The sequence below is a fragment of the Condylura cristata genome, unplaced genomic scaffold, assembly GCF_000260355.1.
Source record: "Condylura cristata isolate star-nosed mole 26May11 unplaced genomic scaffold, ConCri1.0 scaffold00027, whole genome shotgun sequence".
NCBI lineage: Eukaryota > Metazoa > Chordata > Mammalia > Eulipotyphla > Talpidae > Condylura > Condylura cristata.
In genome coordinates this window covers 20,389,287-20,412,125 of record NW_004567128.1, presented here as the reverse complement: position 1 = coordinate 20,412,125, position 22,839 = coordinate 20,389,287, and the positions used below count along the sequence as shown (strand labels likewise).

The following is a 22,839-nucleotide window of genomic DNA, read 5'->3' as shown; positions in this document are numbered from 1 at the left end:
TCTGTTGTGTTGAAGGTTCCTATAGGTAAATGTGTGACCAAGATGGTGCTAACTTTCCAGTCAGTGATTGAGACTCCTTTTGATTGGCTCTAGGAAGTCTAGAGAGAAAGATCTCTGAATTTAAGTTGACTCTTTTGATGTGCGGTACCTGCTACCATTTCAAAGATTAAGGATTTACCACCTCACTGAACATCAATATTTGTTATTCTAAAAATGATTCCGTTCTCATTTCCAAATGAGTTTAAAATTGTATCCACACGGTCTTTCTGAGGCTGTGATTTTCAAGGGTAGCAAGACTCTTGAAGCACTTTTACTGTATTTGTGCCTTGGTGAAAGTTTCTGAAGAATCATCCAGCTCTACGATTTCGGCCCTCATTTCCTACAAATATACCAAAGCAGCTTCACGTTTCTTTGCTCATTAAGATAGGACATTTGCTTTGCCTCCTTATCCTCAGCCCCCATTAATTTCACAAGATGGTCCAGTTTCCAGGTACCATAAACTCCCAGTTTTATTGGGTTTTCTTTGATGGCTAGAGAAACTGCGTGCCGTGTCTGAGTCACACATTTTACTGCATCTCCCCTGGCTTGAGATTCATATGTATATTGGCATCTTCTCAGAGTGAAGTTGACTCTCTCTATCTTCAGTCCAGAACTTCAGTTGGCATGCAGCGAGTCCCAAACAGTGAGACACATTTTAATTGGCTCTGGCAATCTCAGCCCAGCCAGGTTCACTCTGAGAAGTCCCCTTTCCCTTCGTGAATGGCCACAGAAGCTTTCACTTCTGGCTCTGCATTCTAATAGCCCCTCTTGCATGGACTGTGGCAAAGCAATGCTTTGAAATGTACATTTCAGATCATGTGGCTTTTCTTGCTGCAGTTTCTGTTCTGTTTTATTGTAGGATCTGGAGACTCTCCACTAGAAGATGATGAAGTCGGGTACTCACACACTAGATATAAAGGTGAATGCTTTGCTTATGTGCTAAAGAGGACCTGCTGATGCCACGAGAACTTTCCCTTTTGTCCTTGGAGCAGACTGTAATAAAGTGACCAGATCACACATTTAGCTTCTAATTCCCCATCCAGAAAAAATAAAATGAATCCATATATGCTCCTATTGGGAAAAGTTAAGAATAAACAAACAAAAAAGAAAGACAAGAAAAAGCATTTTGAGTCTCTGAAGTGCTGTCCTTCAGCACTGTCATGGTCATTTTATTCTCAGAAGTTTCTTCACTGTTCTCATTTCTGCAAAGCCAAGCTCTAGCTGATGAAAGTGAAAATCAAGCTGTGAATTCTGCCTGATTCATACATTACAGTGAGGGTCCCGTGGAGTACCCAATGCTGTTAATGTACTGAGATTAATGTGGAATGAGAAAACTTGATTTTCATAATCTTATTTCATTATGCTCTTTCTGAGTTCAGCTTGGCTCCTGGAATGTTGAGTAAAGTGTGTTTTGTAATGAAAATGTAATCATACAGAACTCCATCTCTACACATTACCAGCAACCCAGCCCCCAGCAGGTATAAAACAAAAACTAATCAAGAACCCTCTACAGGCTCAGGTAAGTATGTCCACACATATTTCTATTGGTGAGTCAACTCTTTAAAGCTCCAGGAACCCTGGGAAATGCAAGGGCTAATTTATTATTTCTCTCTGAATTGAATTCCTTTTACAGTGGAAGCATCGTTTGAAGACAATTGGGTAGCAAAGCTCCATTATAACAGTTGGCCCCAGAAATAAGTCCATGTTCCAGCAATAGAGCACTGCCCTGCTCTTTGGGATGTGTGTAAGTCATAGGAGAATGGGGGTAGTACTCATCAGTCTTTGGCTGCAGGGGGTCCTTCATGAGTTTTCCACTCAAACAGACTTTCCAATATAATGACTGGCACCTGTGTCCAGGTGTGATTTTCACCATATTCTACATTTGCTTATGACCTGTGAGTGCAAATACTTGTGCCTATCCATAGTTCCTGTGTCCATTGCCTCAAGGGTTACCCAATCAAACAAAACACAGAATTGTTAATTTGATGTTTGGGGTAAGGGTGTATTCTCATTCCTATCACTTCCTGAGTGTTTGAATTTTATTTCCCTGTGAAAAGTCCTAGAATGCATGCATGCACAGGTGGCTCTTTATGTGTACACTTGAAGTTGTCTGCCCGATTACTGTTCCCAGTGTCTGTATCCACCTCGTGGCATGGCAAACATGGAAGGTAGACCAGATGGCCAAAATGTGTGCCTGCCCTAGAGCCTGTCCTAAATGTTTAAGAATTTATACTTCTTAGGAAATTATTTTTATGGTTACTTTTTATTTTTAAAACTTAAGAGGCAGACCATTGCTAACTGAGGGTTTAGATTTAGAGCATCATGCCTCTGGAGAGCGTCTGGCACAGAGTATATCCTCAATCAGTATTTTGGACTTAAAGTAAAAGAAATGAGACTGAAATTTAACCAACATGTATTATGTGCCCAATATGCGGCATGCATTGCTTTTGAGTCTTTTACTTGGAATGCCGTCACATCTTTAATTAAGGAAAGAGGGGAGGTACTGAGATAATCCTGTTGTTATTCCTTATTTACAGTAAGGAACCATAGATTAGAGAGGGTAGGCAACTTCCCCAGGGTGACACAGATAGAAAACATTACACTTTAGTTCTGAAACCCAGCTGTTTTCATTCAATATCTAGAGGTTACTAGTTTCATTCAATATCTAGAGGTTCCTCATTAGTCTGCTCCACGACTCAGCCCACGCCAGGAACTCCAGTTAACTGGAGTGTTTACCACGTTGGCCTAGGGGATTTAAAGCTTTCCTGAATAATCCGTTTAGATTTCTCCCTAAGTAAATCCTGTCTTAGCAGGTCGAAGCAGCATAAGAGCTTCCTTTCTCCCAACATCTATTAAAAGTTTTGCTAAACCTCTTTCATTTGTGGTGTTTGAATGTAATTCAAATTCAAGTCAGTTGCTGATATTTTAATTATTCACACTGTAGGGCTTTAAACTGTTAAAATATCTTTCCAGTTTGCCTTGGAAAGTAGCCCCAAAGGAATTCCTTTTGTGAATAAATGAAAACAAAATATTTTCCCTCAACACACTGACAGTAACACAGCTTTTGGGTGCACAGCCAGCACTGTGGGGGTGATTTGAAGACTCAGAATATAGGGCAAATTCTGCTGATCGCATGTTTGTTGATATATGGGAATTTGTGACATATGAGTACACAGGTCATTCCTGAATGTTCCCACTCACCCTAAATATTTACCTTGGGTATATTTGTGGGGACCAAAAAAACCCATAATGTGTGCTAAGAAATGCAGGTAAACTGCCTCCTGTTACTTTAAATTTTACAAGAATTTAAAAGAAAAATTGTGTCCCTCCTAAATTCATGCCAATGTCTAGAAGCTAGAAGATGTGTTTCAACATTTGAGTGAAAACAGGGGGAGACTTGATCCAATTCCAATTTGTGCATTAGTGAAATTGGGATCAGGACCCAGAATGCAAAAAGGATTTCTCTTCAGTTGGAAGGTTATTAGAGACTGGCCAAAGTTATCAGAGAAAAAAGTAACAAGGTGGGTATGGAGATGACAGGTCATTTGTATCATCCACAGTATGTTGGGACTTTGCAAATTGTTGAATCCACTTCTATATTTTATCGATGTGGAATCTAGTCCTCCAAGAAAGTTAGTGAATTGTCCAGGGTTAGGATCATGCATGCCAGGCCTCTTGACTCTCCTCAGTGTGTGTCCACCACACTAGACCAGCTCACTCCATTTTCATCATCTTCTCTTGAGTTTCTTACCTTCTTTCCTACCTCACGGCCTTTCCTCCACTTCCAAAGGACATTCATTCTCTCTCTCTGGTGTGTACTCAATTCTTCATCAAATATTCCACAGCTGGTCTGTGACATGGTGGAAAAGAAGCAAGAGGAAAGGAAGGCTAGAGATGGCAAAGCACAGATGCATTGTGGTCTAAAAGAGGAATAACACTGACAGGGAAACGATGGCATGAGACAGTGGGGAAGTTGAGGGGGTGAGCGGGGGAGATGATGAAGAGGTAGCTCAACAGATGATATTGTGAGATTAATACCCTGGAAGTTTAGGGTGTAAACTACAAAAAGTGGCTCCTTGAGACTAAAAGCACCAAGTCCATTGTGGGGTTTCCTTGTAGATAATCTTCCTTATTACAGGTAGAATAGAAAAAACACAAAGAGAAATGTTTATCTCATTTCTAGGAGTTACAGAATTCAGACGTTTCTTAACCCTGTTTGTTTTTCGAGTGGTAGCATTGATGGGTTTTTTCCAGAATTCCTTTTAAGAACATGTCATTACACAAGAGCTATCTTGGCAGTGCTAAGCAAACACAGCCCAAGAACCTCTCACCTGTGAACTGGAAACCTTTTACTTTGATGGCTTACTTAGAACCATCACTGAAAAGAGCTAAAACATTGAAAATTAGCTCAAGTATTCTTTTATACCTAGAAGAAAACGATGGACACATGACTGCTGTTTTGTATCCTACTTTAGGGTCCAGATTTTTCTCACTAAAAAGCTGGCATGTAGAGACACTCGGTGTAAACCATGGAAGAAGGAAGAACGGTGTTGGAAGCTCCCGCCAATCTTAGCGCTGGGTTAAGCCCCAGGATATCACTTTTACGGATAGTCCAGGGACTATTGTTTGAGTCTGACTGTTGTACCCACCTTCTGCTGAATGTGGAATACTTTCTGATAAATGTTAATAAGAGGAGACTCTTTAAGTAAGAAAAAAATGTATATGCACAAGTCTTGGACAGGACTGGTGGTGTTAATGGCCAAGAAGTAGACAGAAGCACGTCCTGAGAAGAAAATTCCTAGGAAAGTCAAACAGGGTCTGTCCTCTTTCTGGCCACATGATGGCGCACGAATCCCACTCACCGTTCGCTCAGGTGCTGAGGTGGTGTGAGGAGCCCTCAGCTGGAGGGCGGTGACTCCTGTTCTGGCCTTGAGTCCAGCAGGCATAAGCGGCTCCTCGGTGTTCCTCATCCAGGATGCCGTGACCAGCTGGTACTTGCCCCTCAATGAGCTGGTCTTGCACTTGTAATGGTGTGGATGTGCCCTCCAAAGGCACAGGGAAGATTTTCTGATTTATTAGTATCATTGTTATCCGAGCTGTGCTAGGGGCAACTGCAAGATCAAAATCCAAGTAACCTAGAAGCTGCGCTTTCGAAAGGATGTTCTTCTCTGACCCAAAGGAGGCATACCCGGGGCCATGTGGAAAGGAAGGTTGCTTCTCTATGGGGATCAAGTATCCTGTAGCAAAAATGTGGAAATTGTGTCTTCATTCACATTAATTAAACAAGAATATTACGAGCTTTTTTCATTCGGGTTTTTTCAGAGATTTTACATATAGCTTTGATTAAAATCCAAATTAACCCGAGATTGACTCCCCACTCCTCCTGTGTATACAGGCTTGGGCTTGAGGTTAAAGTTCATAATGATATCTGTTCTTCCCCCCTCCCGCCCCCGCTCCACCCCAAAGAATTATGTGTCAGTTAAGAGAAATACTAAAAATGGTCAAGCATTTATTGAACATTTCCTATGTGCTGGGCACTGTGCTAGGTGTTTGTTAGACATTATTTATTTAGAAATAAATAATTTTCCTCAGAAGAGCCCTAAGACATGGGTGTAGGTCTTGAATCAGAGAGATTATGTACTATGTCCAAGGTCACACAGTAGAGTGAGTAACCCAGAGCAGTAGAGTAACCACGAGCAGAGTACCTCAGGTCTACCTTCAGGATGTGTCTAACGTGTAGTCCCTTCATTATAATCTTCCCATCCAGACACCTTAAAAGACATGAGTGCCTGTGTGGAGATCCAAAATCTGGAATGCAGCAAGTCAGGGAGTAGGGTAAGAAGACCTTGTTTCTGAAGCTGTTACTTCCTGTTTCTCCCATCTTTTGTTTCTGCTACCTGCAGACACCCCTTGGTGCTCCCCCATCAAGGTGAAGTACGGGGATGTGTACTGCAGGGCCCCGCCAGGAGGCTACTACAAAACAGCCCTGGGAACCAGGTGCGACATTCGCTGCCGGAAAGGCTATGAGCTGCAAGGCTCGTCGCAGCTGGTCTGCCAGTCAAACAAACGGTGGTCGGACAAGGTCGTCTGCAAGCGTGAGTAGCCGCGAGTCTCTCAGCTGCGTGCTGGGGCCTGAGGGCCTGTGAGAGCCTCGGTTCTTTGGCTCTGAGACCAGCACTTTTGACTGCATGTATTCTGGTCCCTTTGTGAGTAGAAGCCAGTGGGCTTTCGAAGATGCTGGAAATGAGATGACACCTTTCTGACAGTGTCATCAACTATTCAGGAAAGGGGGAGAGAACGGAGGTTCATTAGGAAAACAAGTTATGTTGGCTTAGACCATACCAAATCTTGAAAAGCGTCGGGGATCTAGAAACAAATAGAATATACGTGGGCTCTGCCATCAGGAGCCTGAAGGGACAACCTCAGAGAGAGCAGATCTCCATGAAAAGTCCTGTCTCATTTGGGAAACTACCAATGGTATTTTAGACGCTATTGTTTCTCAAAATAGTCACCAATGCCAATTGGGTGCGAAGCATTTCCCATAGCTCAGTTTCTACAAGCCCTATGAAGATGGGTGCCATTACTTTCACTGACTGTTGGGGAAATCGACACTGGAAGGTGCTGGCCTGTGATCCAGACTATGCAGCTGGTGACTCGAGTGGCCATTGTCACTGCTTGCTCCCCATCTCCCTGGTTTACCAGTTCTGTCTTCAGCTCCCAGCTTTGGAGAGCTTTGCTCCTAATTATTTGCCCCTTGGATTTTCTTGAGAGGAAGAAGAGGCTCTGCCCCTTCAGAGGACTCTTCTATTTGGGTAAAGGACAGCTGCAGATCTTTACAGACTGGTAACAGTGGGAAGGCCCCTCTCCTTGGCTGGAGGCGGGATAACCTCAGGCGACCTTCCTGCCCCAGAGGTCCCCTGCAGGAGCAGGTGGAGACTGACTTGACCTGAGACCAACCTGCTGCTCTTTCTCCCCGGCCGCCACCTCTCCTAGGTCTCCCATGGACACTTGCTTACTGAATCACTTGCACACACGTCTTTCTTTTTTAAGATTTATTTATTTATGCTTACAGAACTGGGGTACAGGCCAGAGATGCGGAGGGTGAGAAGATTCAACAGGGACAGAGTAGGGAGCAGAGCAGGCAGATGGACTGAAACACACTGCTGAGGGGAGCAGCGGGCGGGTCAGGAGAGGTCTGCCACACCATATGGGTCAGCTCCCTAGCAGGGGATCAAACTCATGCTGCAGTGGCTTGGGAAAGCTTCATAATGTGGTGCTTTAACCCATTGCGCCACCAGGGAGAGCCCTGCACACACATCTTGATCTCCGGGTCAGCTTCTGAGCGCCTCATCCCAAGCCAGTCTGCTATGAAGCTTAGCGTCCCATCTGTGTGATGCGCAGCCACCCATTGTTTATCTAATTCTGTCATATGTAAATTAACTATTCAGCCTGTGCTTTCAGCATTTCTGGACACTGAAACTCTGTGGGCTGGAACTCAGAAATGTGGACTATCTGGCATTCTCTTCTTCAGAAAAGCGATGTCCTACCCTGGCCATGCCAGCCAACGGAGGGTTCAAGTGCGTAGACGGCGCCTACTTCAACTCCCAGTGTGAATACTACTGCTCCCCAGGGTACACACTGAAGGGGGAGCGCACTGTCATGTGCATGGACAACAAGGCCTGGAGTGGCCGAGCAGCCTCCTGTGTTGGTAAGAAAATATCGCCGCTCCCTTGAGGTGCATATTTTGGGAGGGGCGGGGGTTGTTCCTGTGAGGGATTTCAAAGGCAGCCGCTTGCTTTCAGTCACTCTCTCTATCCCTAGTTCTCAGCTCAGCCAGGCCCTACCTCAGCCTCTGTCCTAGTGCAGATTCACAGATAATGGCTTTCCCCTGAGTTTTGTCTCTTCCCTGCTTGCTACTGTGATTGAGATAAAGATCCCAGGAATCGTGCAATTAGAGCTTATTAGGCAATCAGAGAGAGGATTCAAACTCACCAACAGTGTGACAGATTTTACAGAGACAGCTGCACCACCACTTGCAAATTTGAATGAGATGATGTGGCTTTAGGCAAGAAAGGAATAATCCATTTCTTGTGTCAAACAGCATAGTGATCAATCAACAAATTTTGACAGGGTTTTTTGATGTTCATTTGTGGGTTCTCTGACATAGGGACTGTCGCCTGTACACCCAGGGAGGCAAGACATGGGCGTAGTTAAACTTGACCGGAACTCGACTGGAACTCAGTTGTGTACTTGCTTGGGCTTCCTGTCACTGCCTGCCTTCAGCAACAGAGGTGACGGGTGGTTGATTTCATTTCCTCACCAGCGTGACTTTCCTCGACATAACTTCTCAGAACAGGGCCCATCCGATTCCAACAGCAAGGGTTTGGACATTCTCTGACTTGTCACACCTGCAAAGGGCTTGCCAAAGGCACTTTCCATTTTCACTGTTGAAGGCACTCTAGCCACATTTGTGGGGACAGCCCTACAGAAAGCACTCGTGTCTTCTAGCCCACAGATGGAGGTCCACAGATGGAGGTCCTTTGTCGTCAACTCCCTAGTCAGCAGGTGCTCTGTTGAGGTGGTTCTCCTGGCCTGTCCAGGGAAGAACAAGGAAGTGTCAGCAGCAAGCTCTGGGAACCTTGCAAAATGCGCATTCTTAGCCCCACTGAGGTCTACTCAATGGAAACTCTGGGGTGTGGCCTGGCTTGATGAATCCTCCTGGGCATTGGGAAGTGGGGAGTGTTAAAGGAAGGAGCCACTGATCTACAGCAGTGCTACCCAAATGTGGGATCACCTGGGGACCTTGGTGACGGTGCAGATTTGAATTCAGCAGGCTTGGGATGGGGCCTTGGATTCTGCTAGATCATGCTCTATGGACAGAGTTTTTGAATCTTGACAGAAGGACAGTTTATTTTGGGGTCCTGTGCTCTTCACTATAGCTACTTAGCAGGCCTTTGGCTTTACCTTCTAGGTGCCAGTAACAACCTCCCCTTCTACCACTGCACCAGTTGTGACAGCCATGCATGTCCCCCGACATTCTCAAATGTACCCTACATGGGAAGAGGGAGAATCACTGATCAAGGGGCACTGGCCCCTCACTCTGGCTACCTGCACGAGCCGCTTGTGTGTCTCTTAGAACCCAGCTGAGCCTTGTGTCTGCCTTCTGAGTCTGTCTCTGGGGCAGCTGATAGGGGACAGCTGTATGTCATGAGGGGCATCAGCAAACTAGCTGGGCGGCTTCCACAGGCAGCTCAGATCAAGGACCATTTCTGAGAGCAGCGTTTCATGAGGTGCAGGCATCAGCACTGCCTGAGATACTTTCAGATTCGGAGGCCCAGCCCCACGCACACCTGTGGGGTCACAGTCACGGCGCAAGGCCTAACAAACTGCATTTCACAGGCCCTGCAGGGATTCTGATGCTCTGAAGTTTGAGAACCTGCCTTCGAAGGCTGCATTTGGGAAGAACCTTTGTACCTTTATATTCAAAATAATGCCTTTGGACCAGCATTCTCACCAGCAGGACAGTTGTTAGAAATGTAGAATCTTGGGACCCATCTCAAACCTCACTGATGAAAAATGCATTTTGGACAATCCCCAGGACATTCCTATGCTGCAGGGCAGTGCTTTTCAATTCTGGCTGCCATTTGAATATGAATCTCTGGGGCCCTGATATTTTTCCAGAAGCTTCCCCAACTGGTGGAAAACCATTGTCTCAACACCATTTGCTCTTACAATGTTACTGCTGTCAAGACTCACAGTTAGAAAACAATCTAGTCCAGGGCCCTCCTGGTGGCACAGGGATTAAAGTAAAGCATCATGAAATTATAGGCACCCACTGCAGCACAAGTTCGATCCCCAGCCAGGGAGGTGGTCCACAAGACACAGAAGATCTCTCCTGTCTCACCCACTGCTCTCCTCAGCAGTGTACTTCATCAGTCGGCCTGATCTGCTCCCCACTCCGTCTCTGGTGATTCCCCTCACCCCCCCACACACACTTCTGGCCTGCACCCCAGTTCCTGTGTGCATAAGTAAATAAATCTTAAAAAAAAGAAATTCAAAGTCAATCCCCTATGAAAATTGCTATACAGGAACCATATTTAGGTGAGTTCCTAAAACACACACATGCAGCAAACTGTAAGACCTAACATGACTTGCGTCTCTGCCAGAAAGTGATGTTGCTTCCTCTGCTTTGCTCCTCTAGTTCTTCCTATATTTTTTAAAGATTTATTTGTTCATACAGAACTGGGGTACAAGCCACAGGTGCAGGGGCAGTGAGAGGATTCACCAGAGACAAAGTGGGGAGCAGAACAGGCAGATTGACGAAGTACACTGCTGAGGGGAGCAGTGGGTGGGTCAGGAGAAGTCTGCTGTGCCATGTGGGTCACTTCCAGGGCTGGGCTCGAACTCATGCTGAAGTGGCTTTAGCTCCTTAGTGCTGTGCTTTAACCCACTGCACCACCAGAGAGGGCCTCTTCCTATATATTTTTTTCCTCTTTTCAATAGTTTATTTTTCCATCATTTTGTGCATTTTTCCATCTCAGTTATAATCCCCTTGGGCTTCCCATCACCAAATCAACTATGTGCCATCATCAAAGTCCAGTGCATTTCCCTCCCCAACTGTTTTTCCTATATTTTTATTAAATTCCTGTTTTAATTTCCCCTGTGTTTGAAATACCTAGAATGGATTCTGTTTTCCTGACATAGTCCTACCTAAATCCTGGACAAACAAAAGGCCAGGAGAAATATGAATCAGTTAGTCTTTCCCCAGTGAAAGGAAAAAATGAAGTTTCTTTTTGCCCAGCAGTAGTTCAGTCAATGAGAGAGTGCCATAAAGTAACGAGTGAAAAAAACACACAGCAAGCTCCCAGTTCCCTCCAGTGAACATTTTGGGTACAACAGTACCCCTAAGATCTATATAAGTTGGTTCAGGATTTTGTCCTAGAAAAGGGTGTGTATGTCTTACATGAGACTACATTTTTCAAATTGCCTTTTTTGCTGTTATTTCCAGATACACCTGTTTGTTAATTTTTAAAAAGCAACAACAGAAACTGGCTGCTTTGTGTTTGAGGTCCACAGCCCCATTCTACGGAGGAGGCTCAAGAGGTCCCTTGACTTAGTCCAGGTTGTATAGAGCCAAACCTGGAAAGTCTCCAGACACGTAGGGGCAATGTTCCCCATCCAGGAACAGCTCTGGCACGGCGATGCTAAGGCAGCTGGCCACAGCATCCAGATTGCTGCCCTGCTTGGATTTGTCAGCCTTCCAGGAAAATTTCTGCTCAGCTGGCCAATGTCCATGAGCCCAAGTCCTCCTTCCTGACTGCTCAGCTACTTCAGGAGTAAGACTGAAACTGGATGCCACCCTCTAAGTGCAGATGTGTGACAATCCCTGTGGCCTCGGCCCCAGAGGGGTCTTTAGGATGGCACCACTGACCATTGTCTTCCATTTTCACTCTGCGCTTATGTGGTTAATGAGGAGGAGCCAAGGCCCCTGACCCAAAATATTATCAAAGCCCCTCATCAAAACTCTTCAGAGTGGCATCCTGGGCCAGACTGTGCATTCTTTTGAGAGCAGCAGTAATTACTCAAATAAGTGATTCAGATTTATTCTGCTCTTCCCCCCCCCCCTTGGATTTCGATAGACATTTGTATTGGTCAGTATTCAGGAAAACAGAAGCCACCCAAGCTATTTCAAACTCAGGGGAGTTTAATGCAGGGATTGGATTCCAAAGATAGAGGAGGAATTGAAGGAGCTACAGAGGCAAATGCTGCTAGCAGAGATTAGTTACAGCAGAAAGTCCTACCAAAGGCCGGAGGAGCAAAAGAGGGATGGGACTGTTACCCAGGGTTTGTAAGTTTACCCTCGGTGCTGGCAGGGCTGGTAGCGTCACTGATGAGAAGTCAAGAGCCCACATTCCTGTTGATATACCAGGAGCCCAGGTAAACTTCATTGAAGCTCCTATCAGAAGTTTAATGGCTTCCACCTTTTTATTGCTGTCTGTTCTCATGAGAAAGTCTCGCACTAGCAAACCTATCTGGCACGCCATCCCAGCAATAAAGAGGAGACTTCTAGAAAAAGTCAAGTATTGACCAAATATTTGGCACAGCAACATTTCTCTAAGCTATTAGACTTCTCATCCTGAATCATTGAAGTTCAATTAAAAAAAAAACAAACCAGCTTACCAATACTGATAGAATGGCCCAGAGACACTGAATGCTTGGAAGATACAACCTAAGATCAGATGTTCCGGTGAGAAGATCCCGACACAGATGTGCTCTCATTAACTCCCCCTGTGACTAAGTCTGTGCAAACCTGCTCTCAAAAACAACCCCAGCACATTTTGAATCTCTCTTCTCTCACACTGGAAGGGCTGAAGGTGACAGAAGGAGAGGAGATGATCAAACATCTTTCTGTTGAGCAAGCACTGGCAAGAGTTCTCTCGGATCAACATTGTTTATATGTCCCAGATGATGTGCAACTACGGAAAGAAAATACTGATTGTTCTCAAAAAGCAACAAGCATGACTTAAGCTGGACCAGATGGGCCTGGAAACTTACCAGAGAGAGAGAGCGAGAGAGGAGAGAGAGAAGGAACTAGGAAATGAACCCCAATTTGAAGTGTTTTATCTGAGTTTAGCAGGGTATAGCAAAAAAAAAAAAAAAAAAAAAAAAAAGGTCTCAGGAGCCACGAGAGAGTATAGAACTCCCAGGGCAAAAAAGAGAAATGGACAAAGCAAGCAGACAATTCTTTCCTTGATTTTGGTGTTTATGGAGTTTGTCCTGGTGAATTTTACTCCCAGAATGCCATTTACTTGTTTGGCTTTAAATGTATTAAATTAGCTTAATAACTTTGTGTGCTGGTGGGACTTCAGACTATTTTAGGAGCTGACACATGGTGGCTGAGTAGTTCCCAGATTTCCACACAACCTTGAGCAGCAGATGCTGGCCAAAGCTGTGCTGAGTGCTGAAAAAATTGCCCCAGTACTCTTTTGGGCCTGGAGGAGAGAGAACACTGGTCTTATTTTTGACTCTGAGGTGGTTGGTTCTATCCTCTGGCTAATTTGAAAGTAGCACAAGTTAAAATTAATTCTCTTATGCAGACCGCACTCTGGCAGTGGACTCAAAGGTTTGGTTATTTCAGGAACAGATATTGATAGAAATAAGTCAATGTAGGGGAAAAAATACTTTCACCCTCTGGCAGTTCACAGCTTCCATTGAGAGATATATGCAAATACACAGAATATAACAACTATTATTTTGGCACCTTCTGGGGATGCATAGGAGTGGGGCAGACGAGGCCGAGCAAGTCTGGAAGGAAAAGAGCAAAGTCAGAATACAAGTCAAGGTAACAGCTGCCATGGTCAGCCTCCCCATGGGGCTCTCACCGTCGTCTCTTCCAAGTGTTTCTATATGTCTCAACTCCCCATGTCTCCTTCCATGGCCCGCACGCACATCCCTGGTATAAGTCCAAAGCTGAGAAGCAAGCACAGCTTCTTCACACATCTCCCTGCTCCATGTGTCTCCTCACTCTGCTCCAAGTCTTCTCCCCTAAGTCTTTTTTTAGCTTTTCCTCCCTGTTCAGGTCCATCCTTCATCTGGTAGGGCAGGGAACCAGGTACCTCCCATATTCAGGGATATGTTGGTTACATCTTCACTCTGATAATGTCACGACGAGGAAATATGGCAACACAGTGTTGTTTACATTGAGATCTGTCTTCTTTCCTCATGCCCCTCCTTTTGCTTTAACTTTTTTAAGGTAGAGAGAGATAGCTCTCTTTTTCTTAATTTTACTTATTTTAACAGATATATTCTTTTATTTTTAAGGTATTTTATTATTTTTACTGAAGTAAAAATGGTTTACAACATTGTATATGAAGTGGGCATATATTGTCAGCTATATTTGACCAGCGGCGATCAAGCATTGGATACTTATCTTTTTGATTCTCCTGAAACTGTGAAATGTTCAGCTGAATTATAAAAATGTGTTCTCTCACCTATCATAGTAAAACAAATGGATTATATATTTTTTTAAATCCTGGCCGCTGAAACTATACCTTGAGTGCATTTAAAGCAGCTTCCAATTCATCCAAACATTTACTTGTTTTACCCAATTAGCAAAGTATCCTATGAAACTTAACTTTTTACATTTTAATATCCTTGACATTGGGATCCATCTCACAATTGATAGTGTCTTAGACTCAATAAAATATATGGCAGTTTTCAATTTAGGTTGCGACTATGAAGGCACACTCCATATAAGTATAACATAGAATAAAAATGAATTTGGATAGTTGAGTGCAAAATAATTAAATTATTCAGAATAAAATATTTACTTTTCATTCAGGTTGTAGCAACATTTAAATAATTATCAGTTCGTATGTGAAGCAATGCAAATTGGAATGTTTTTAAGTTGTTATGCTTAAATAATGTCCTACCTGTTCTGAATCATCAAGTAGAATTCAGAGCTCCCCCTTCTTGTGATTTAACTTGAGCTATCATAAGGTGAAATACCACCCAGTAGAGAAATGTCATCTCAGTTATTTCTAGCCCACATCATCAAACCCTGCTTGATAGTGAGGGGGCAGAAATTCTGTAACCAAGTAGAGGAACTACTTGGGAAAAATCTGGGAAATCCACAGGGTCAGAGCCCAAGAGAAACTGCTGTCCCCAAAACACAGAACTGTAGGTGTGGGCCAGTGGAGTTGGAGGGGAGAGTGGACCCAGGCAGACCATTGTTTGAAGACCTCAAGGAACATGTTGGGAATAGACAAAGGCAGGAGAGCGAACTTGTTCTGGGGTAAATACTCCAGTGTGGGTTAAAGTTCACACTAACTCAGTCTGTTTCCACATCTGTCAAATGAAAAACCAGGTGGGATCTCTAAGCCTCCATCATACCTGCTTCACCATTACTCACCTGAAGCAGTGCTACTTCCCACCTTGTGTCCGACTTCATGTGACATAATCCCCTAATAGACTAAACTCTGAAAAGCAGGTGATTCTTTTGCCTCTGTGCACCCAACACCAGCAGTTAGAATGATGCCTTGGGTTAGGCCAGCACTCCCAAAGGTCTGTTGCTTTACATTGAATTGAGTTAGATACTAGCTAAGCTATGCTGTAATATTCTGTGATAGCCTCAGAGCAGGAGGGACTCACTGCAGCTGTATGACTGCTACCTGGGTAGCTGCCAGATTTCAAAGTCAGTAAGCATGGGAGCTGGGGAGAGGGTTACTTGGGCTAATCCTCCCAGGACACCTAGCAAGGCCGGCTGATTATAGGTTTGCCCATGCACACGTGAGTACTCAATCTTCCAACTCAGGAGAGAAAGGGCAAGAGAAAGACAGGAAAGAGAAACACAACAGGGTGAACAGACCCTTTGCAAGGGGGAGCATCTAGACTCTTGGGCATTTCAAACGCTGGGTGTTGAACCCCAAGCTATTTCTTGATGATGGTGAGAATACTGTGGTTTTCTTCTCAGATATGGAACCTCCTAGAATCAAGTGCCCAAGTGTGAAGGAACGGATTGCTGAGCCCAATAAGCTGACAGTTCGTGTGTCCTGGGAGACTCCGGAGGGACGAGACACAGCTGACGGCATTCTCACTGAGTAAGTGCAGCAAGGCGGCTGGAGGGACGCGGCCTCGCATGTGAGCCACCTACTTCCAAAGGGCAGGTGTCATCTGTGCTGGCCTTGTTACTCTCTCAGTCTCGGCCAGGCCTGCTCCAGGGATTCCTCACTGGTGCTTTATTTTTCTCTGGTCCTCTCTAGCTGCTGTCCTCTGCACAGTGCTTACAGATATTTATCGCCTAACTCCACTGTCATATCCCTAGCGCTCAGAACGGTGCCTCACAGAGTTGGTACTTAGTACATGTTTGTTGAGGGAAAGAAGGGAAGTGAGAAAGGAGTGGTGGGATGAAGGGAAGGGAGGGGAGAGGAGGAGGAACAGGAAGCCACATAATGAATTCAGACCAGAATCACCGGGACTTCCTCCTCCCACCACCCCCCCAGGGGTGCTGACTCACGCCCCCAGATCCTCCTGGGTTATCACCTCCCTTGGAAGCTACATGCTGCCTCTTGTGAGTATGATTTACCACAGAACTTCCCACTCTTTTCTTTTCACATCTGCTTCTTTCAAGACTTTCTTTTAAACTTATTTTTTTTTCAAATCTGTGACCACATTAAATACTGACAGAAGAAGCTTATGAAAAAGCTCTTGCCAACTCCATTCTCCAGGACCAAGTGCATTTATAGTTTGATGTACGTTCAGCACGCTTTTAAAAACGACTGGTTCCCTTTGGTGACATTCAGCTGCATGTTGTTCTAATTTAGCATGGGAGGCTGTACCCCTGCAGCTACGAGATTGGCCTCTACATCCCCCAAGGACACTACTTCAAGTCAGTACATTCATATCTCTGTCCCAAGTTCATTGCCTTGATAGACTTCCCTCCAGGTTTTCCTCTGGTGGGCCACGGATACCTCTGACTTGCTCCCTGGTGAGCCATACATCAGGGAAAGACATTCTAGAATCCCATCAATGCAGGCTGTGAAGGAGAAAAAAATTGAAGCAATTATTAGTAATAACAGAACATGATCTATGAGGAATAGGCTGAGTCTCTTACCCCAGAAGAAAATTTTATTCCTACCACCTGGTAACTTCCCCCCAATGTGCCGTCTAGCTTAGCTAATATTAACTAGTTGTGTTCCTCCTTGCAACTCCTCAAAGATAAAGTTTGAGTCTTAAGAAAATTATTTATTTGCTGTCACTTAGACCTGCTACAAACACCTACAAGGAGAATATTAGGCAATTGGAAATGAGCAATAAGTCACAGTTGACAGAATCAGAGATCGAGTTTTATTATTATTATTATTATTATTATTATTATTATTATTATTATTATTGAAAAACAAACAAACCACAGCATTTGACTCTGGCACACGCTGCAAGCCCCAAATTGTCAATGATTGCTTGGACTATGATTTCTCCCACAGAAAATCACATTATCCTCTCAAAGTGAGGCATTCAGGTCCCTTCTAGAACAAAGGTATGCTTGGAGGATGACTTGGGCTCTGGGTTCTCAGCTTCCCCCATTCTCTATTTCACCCTCCCAAGAAAAAGAAATCTGAACTTCCCAGGAATTGAGGACTTCGTTTTCTGATCTCAGACTGCTCTTGCAAAACAAGAGTACAGCTCAGGAATCTCCATCAGTGAATTCTTTGCTCTACTCAACTGGCTGAATGCGTGCCCCTTGGTAGCCGTGCATACTGGGTAGAGTCGGTACTCAGTAAATGCCCATGATAATCATCTGCGCTGTTTGTTTTTTTCCCCCTCGAAGTGTTATTCTAAAAGGCCTCCCCCCAGGCTCGAATTTCCCAGAAGGGGACCACAAGATCCAGTACACAGTCTATGACAGAGCCCAGAACAAGGGCACTTGCAAGTTTCGAGTTAAAGTAAGAGGTAAGAAGCGTGTTTCTTGACTTTCTTCCTTCATAAAGGCAGAGGGAAAGCAGGTCCCCGGCAGCATCCCTCTGTGAGTGCCCACTGCCAGAGGGAGCCCTGCCAGTTTTGGCTTAGCCTCTGGTGACCAGGCTACAGGATATTGCCCTGTTACTGGGTAGATTTCACAGTTCAAATCTGGATGAAGACCGGTGCTGGCCAAGTACTTGAGTTTGACAGCAGTGAGCTGGCCTGGCTGGCTGTCCCCGAAGTATATGACTCAATAGCTTTCCATCCCAGGGCTCGGGCGATCAGCCAGAGTCTGCAAGTTTTCTATAACCAGGGTTGTGAGGACCCCTCAAGGGTTCTTTGAGGAGTGCCGAGAGCATGTTCTTGGTGTTCCAGAACCTCTAGTCTACCAGAAGAAAAAAAAATTAAATCATACAATAGTTTATTTTTACATCATTTTGTGCATTTTTCCATCCCAGTTGTAATCCCCGTGAGCTACCCATCACCAAGTCACCCATGTGCCATCACCATAGTCCAGTGCACTGTTTTTGATCCCATTTCCCACTCCACCCCCCAAAAAATATCTCTGGTCTATAGCTGTTCATTATTATTATTATTTCAGGAGAAAATGTTTTTATGGTCTGTGGTATGGGCATGACTGACACTTTACTTTTCTGGGCTCCACCTCCTCTAAAACACGGGGAGCACCACCAGGTGATCTCAGCAGTCTGAGTGGTGTGAACAGTGACCACCACGGGGCCCACCCACTGGCCAGATGGCCATCCTGCCCTCCCACTCATCACATCGGCCAGTGTGGGAATCTGATTGCAGATTGGTGCCTGGAAGCCCTCACCTTCCCTGGATACTCTGCAGAGGGAGCTCAGTGTTGAGACGCCTCTGGTCTTGTGTCCCCACAGTCAGACGCTGCGGCAAACTCAACGCCCCAGAGAATGGTTACATGAAATGCTCCAGTGATGGCGACAATTACGGAGCCACCTGTGAGTTCTCCTGCATCGGTGGCTACGAACTCCAGGGCAGCTCTGCCCGAGTATGTCAGTCCAATCTGGGGTGGTCTGGCACAGAGCCCAGCTGCACAGGTGCGTGAGCGGGCTAGATCCTGCAGGGGTCTGGGGCCAGCACAGGGTGGGAGGGCTCCATTCAAAGTGCTTGGCAAGGTTCCGGCCCTCACTCTTCACTCTCAGGGTAAAAATAGCCTCTGGACCCCTGTTGCAGCTCAAACCCCCTTACCCCTTGCCTCTGCCTACCTTCGGATTTCTCTTCCACTTCCTTTTAAACAAGAAGCTGCAGGTGGGAATCCAGAGCCAGCCTTTAGCATCTGCATGGATCAGCTGAGTCGGCTCTAGTTACCCTGGTTCCTTCCTTTCAGGAATGTGCAGATTTTTTTGGGTTGTTTACAAAGCCAATCAACGACCGCAGACAGACAAGTTTTCTTTCTATAACCAGCACTGGCTTGAATGTCCTGAAGACCGTGGGGCTTTGGAATCTTTCCCTTCGTGTCAAGTGAGGAAGATAACCCCCTAGCTGCTGCTTGGGTTGTAAGGAGTCCCTGAGGTCACCCACCAAGCAGTGTCTGGCACTGGATAGCCCTCAGTGCCCATCAGCTGTGGTTAATGAGGAACAGGAGTGGGTCTGGGGAGAAATCATGGTGAGAAAGTTGGATGAGCCAAGAAGATTCTGCTCATATCTCTTTACACCCCCCCCACCCCCGCCTTTTTTTTTTTTTTTTTTATTTCTTGGACTTTCTCATCTTTGCTCCTTCCCTTTAATCCTAGTCAATCAGAGCAGGTGAGGGACATGTACAGCAGCTAGATGCCTGAGATCTTCAACTGCATCCATTTGACTGAGACGAGCATACCCTTGCCTTCCCCATGTGCCTTATTAAAAGAGGGAGAATAATACCCGTCCCTCAAAGATGGCAACATCTTAATTGTTACAACCTGTGATTTATTCCCTCACCTAGGGACTTTATAGATTAAGTTAAGGGTCTTCAGATGGGACATGAGCCTTGCTGACCCAGGTGGGCCCCATGTAATCACAAGCATCCCTATAAGGGGGGCGGGCAGAACGGGCAGGGAAAAGATGGTGGAAGCAGAGGCCAGGTGGATTCGAAATTGCTTTTCTGCTGGCTTTGAAGACAGCAGAAAGGCCACCAGCCAAGCCATGCAGGTGACCTCTGCTGGACAAAGGTAAGGGAGCAGATTCCCTCCCCCCAGAGCAGCTGGGGGGAGCTCAGCCTGCCCTCGCAGTGGCTTTAGCAGAGGGAGACCTGCAGACATCGGGAGAGAGGAGTGAGGCAAGAGGAAAACCCACTACGTTTGTGGGGATTTGACAGTACTAACAAGAAGTTACCACACTTCCCTGCATTTTTACCAACGTTTCTTGGGGCTACTTCCTGAAAATGCAACAGTTGATCCTTGAATGACATGGCTTTGAACTGCACAGGTTAAGGAATTGACCCGCTGAGGTTATGGGCCCCTTGAGATATGTAGGGCTAACTATAGCTCCTGGGATTTTCATCTGTGTAGGCTGGGGTGAGGTGGGTGCCTTTATCCCCTGTGTTCTTCAGGGGTCAACTAGACTTACACTTGCATCCTTACCACAGGGTCTACTTATAGCTCTGGGTGTCATCTGGTCATTTGTAATTATAGCCATGAATGTCAACGTGGGCGTCAGAACCGCAGCAGCCCTTCTGGATCAGTTTTATGAGAAAAGGAGGCTCCTTATTGTGTCCACACCCACAGCCCGGAACCTTCTCTACCGACTACAGCTGGGGATGCTACAGGTGAGTCTTTGCAACAGGGTGGGGGGAAGGAGTTTGGGGGGTGCGGCAGACCTCTAGCAGGAAGGGCCCAGTCATTTCCTTCAAGCAAAGGACAGAGTGAGGCCTGACCCACTTACTGTGAACTTTAGGAACCGGCACTCCAGAGCTGTCACTGTTCATTTCTGGGTTCTGGGTATAACTTGATTAACATCGACTGCCAGAGCTAACCCAATCGTTTCTCAGCTAATGAGGCTTGTCTGTCTCCACTAATAAGCCTAATTGACATGCTGTCCAGGCCCAGTCAAAGAACAATTGTTTTTGTTGAACCTGTCTAGAATGCACCTAGACTGGAGACAATCAATAGGGTGTCTGACCAAAGGCTGACTCAAGGGGTCGGGGAGTCCAGGAGTCTTCAGGCCCTACATAGATTCCCCAATTCATCAAAGTGAGCTCCTCAGAGAATGACAACCACCTTTCAGGACTATGGTTCTCAAAGTGTGATTCATGGAACATCAACAGCACCTGGGAGCTTGTTAGAAATGCAAATTCTCAAGCCCCATCCCAGACCTAGTGGATCAGAATCTACATTTTATTAAGACCCTTCAGGTGCTTCCTAAGGCCTTCAAGTTTGAGGAGCACTTCTCAGCTATGCAAATATTATAACTACAAAATGAGCCAACTGGTGCCTTATTAAAAAAAAAAAGTATCAAACTAGAACTTTTGTCCTGAAGCGGTTGGCAATAAGAATGGCCAGCATGACAATTTTGCTAGAGTCAGTACATATGCTGGGTCATGGACACTGTGCTCCATGTTTTCTGCGAGGAGAGTATTTCATTGGTTACAGCGAATAGAAGTGTTTAGAACAGTCATGGTTTAATCAAAGACTACAGTTTTCTCATTTGAGCATTAATACAATGAATAACAATAAGTCTTCATTTTTTCCAAGGAGTTCCCAGACACTTAGTCATAAGTTTAGACTTCCTTGCTAGAAACCTGGGTCATTGCATCTTCACCCACCCCCTCACCCTGCACCTTCCCTCCACCCTTCATTCTCCTGTCCCAGCTTGCTCTTCAGGTCACACAAGCCCAGGCCATAGCATTTTGTGGGAACTCGATCTTTCAGGCTCCATTCCATAGTCACACATTTCCTGACCTTGTTGTCCACTGAAAAGTGAATAAGGACACAACTTAACTTCAGTTGGCAAACTGAAGTAAACCTGGCCAGTGCCAAGATTTCTATGTAGTATGTTTTTAATACACGCTCAATTGTACATGGTGCATGGCTACCCTTGCACTAGAATGGCATAATCAAATAGTCAGTTACCCCTCCGAGTCCTAAAATACTCTGTGGTCCTTGCCAGAAGCCTTGGCTGCCCCTGCTCTCGTTTATCCCACTCAAGTACTTGCTGATTTACCAACCAACTACTTGGGTAAAATATGTGTTCTCCCACACAGCAGCCTATTTATGTTGTCATTTTAACCAGATCCTTCAGGAAAGGTTTGCTGACTTAGGTGTTTCACATAGGAAAAGTAGGAATACACCTATTTATTTTTTTTATCAATTCTGTTACCCATAGAAGGTGTCCCAGTGGAACTGTAGTAAGATGTTTAGTGTTCTAACAATTCGGGAATTTAACAGTTCTTTTCCCATTTAGCCAGATTCATCTGATGCTATGCTTCGGTTTCTTGTGCCATTGTGCTGATGGGACCACCTGGCATATGGTTGAGTGGGCCACATCCTCAAGACCCCTGCCAGGGGCCAGCTCAAAGGGCTGGGACATTTAACCCTTCCTCCCTTTGCCTTAGTTTGGCTATGGAGAGGGTCAGGGGGTGTGGGGGCAGATGAGGGGACTCTGGAAATATTTACTCCTTACAGAGACAAATTTAGAATCCCCTGAAGGTGGTACTGGACAATTTTTAGGAAACTTGACTCATGCAAGGTCTCACCCCATTTGGAAGTACATAAACTGCCATTTTGCTTAGGTTTTCAAAAGCCCATTGCCAAGCTAGTTCTGAACGATTTCTCAGGAAGGTATTCTGACTTTATGGCCACTGCTTTACACCCAATTTCTTGACTGTTTTCACAACAGTCCAGAGTGGGCAGATAAACTTCCCCAGACAGACCAATGATGTTTATGTCCACGTGTAGCTTCATAGGGAAGTCTCTTCCTCAGTCACACTCAAACGTCCCCTCTTCGGCTTTTCCAGCAAGCGCAGTGCGGCCTGGATCTTCGCCATATCACCGTGGTGGAGCTGGTGGGTGTGTTCCCTACCCTCGTCGGCAGGATAGGAGCAAAGATCATGCCTCCAGCTTTGGCGCTGCAGCTCAGGTAGGGAGAGACCTCAGTTTCTATTTCATGCCATACAAAGGTATTTTTTTTTTCCTTATCGGGTTCCATGATTTTAATTCAGTATTGATTCCAGGCAATCAGTCTTTAATTGCTTTTACTTCAGGGGTCTCATAGCCATGCTAGCAGGCATGTTGCTGCTGTCCAAATAAATGATGCATGGGCAGAAGACAAGGCTTTTGTCTCCAACAACGCGATCGGCGAGCCTGTGCGTGCGCCGCGAGCCTGTGCGCC

General features: G+C 45.4%; 1 protein-coding gene across 1 annotated transcript in view; it reads left to right on the top strand.

Annotated features, from left to right (window-relative positions):
• Positions 1-474: 474 nt before the first annotated feature.
• The window catches only part of SRPX (sushi-repeat containing protein, X-linked), a 56,353-nt gene continuing 33,988 nt past the window's right edge, over positions 475-22,839 (top strand). The window contains exons 1-9 of the mRNA XM_004690113.2: positions 475-490; positions 899-958; positions 5,943-6,134; positions 7,571-7,747; positions 15,512-15,638; positions 17,366-17,487; positions 18,393-18,572; positions 20,145-20,278; positions 22,466-22,587. Of these exons, the coding sequence (XP_004690170.1) occupies positions 475-490; positions 899-958; positions 5,943-6,134; positions 7,571-7,747; positions 15,512-15,638; positions 17,366-17,487; positions 18,393-18,572; positions 20,145-20,278; positions 22,466-22,587 (1,130 nt within the window). The remainder of the gene's footprint in view (positions 491-898; positions 959-5,942; positions 6,135-7,570; positions 7,748-15,511; positions 15,639-17,365; positions 17,488-18,392; positions 18,573-20,144; positions 20,279-22,465; positions 22,588-22,839) is intronic.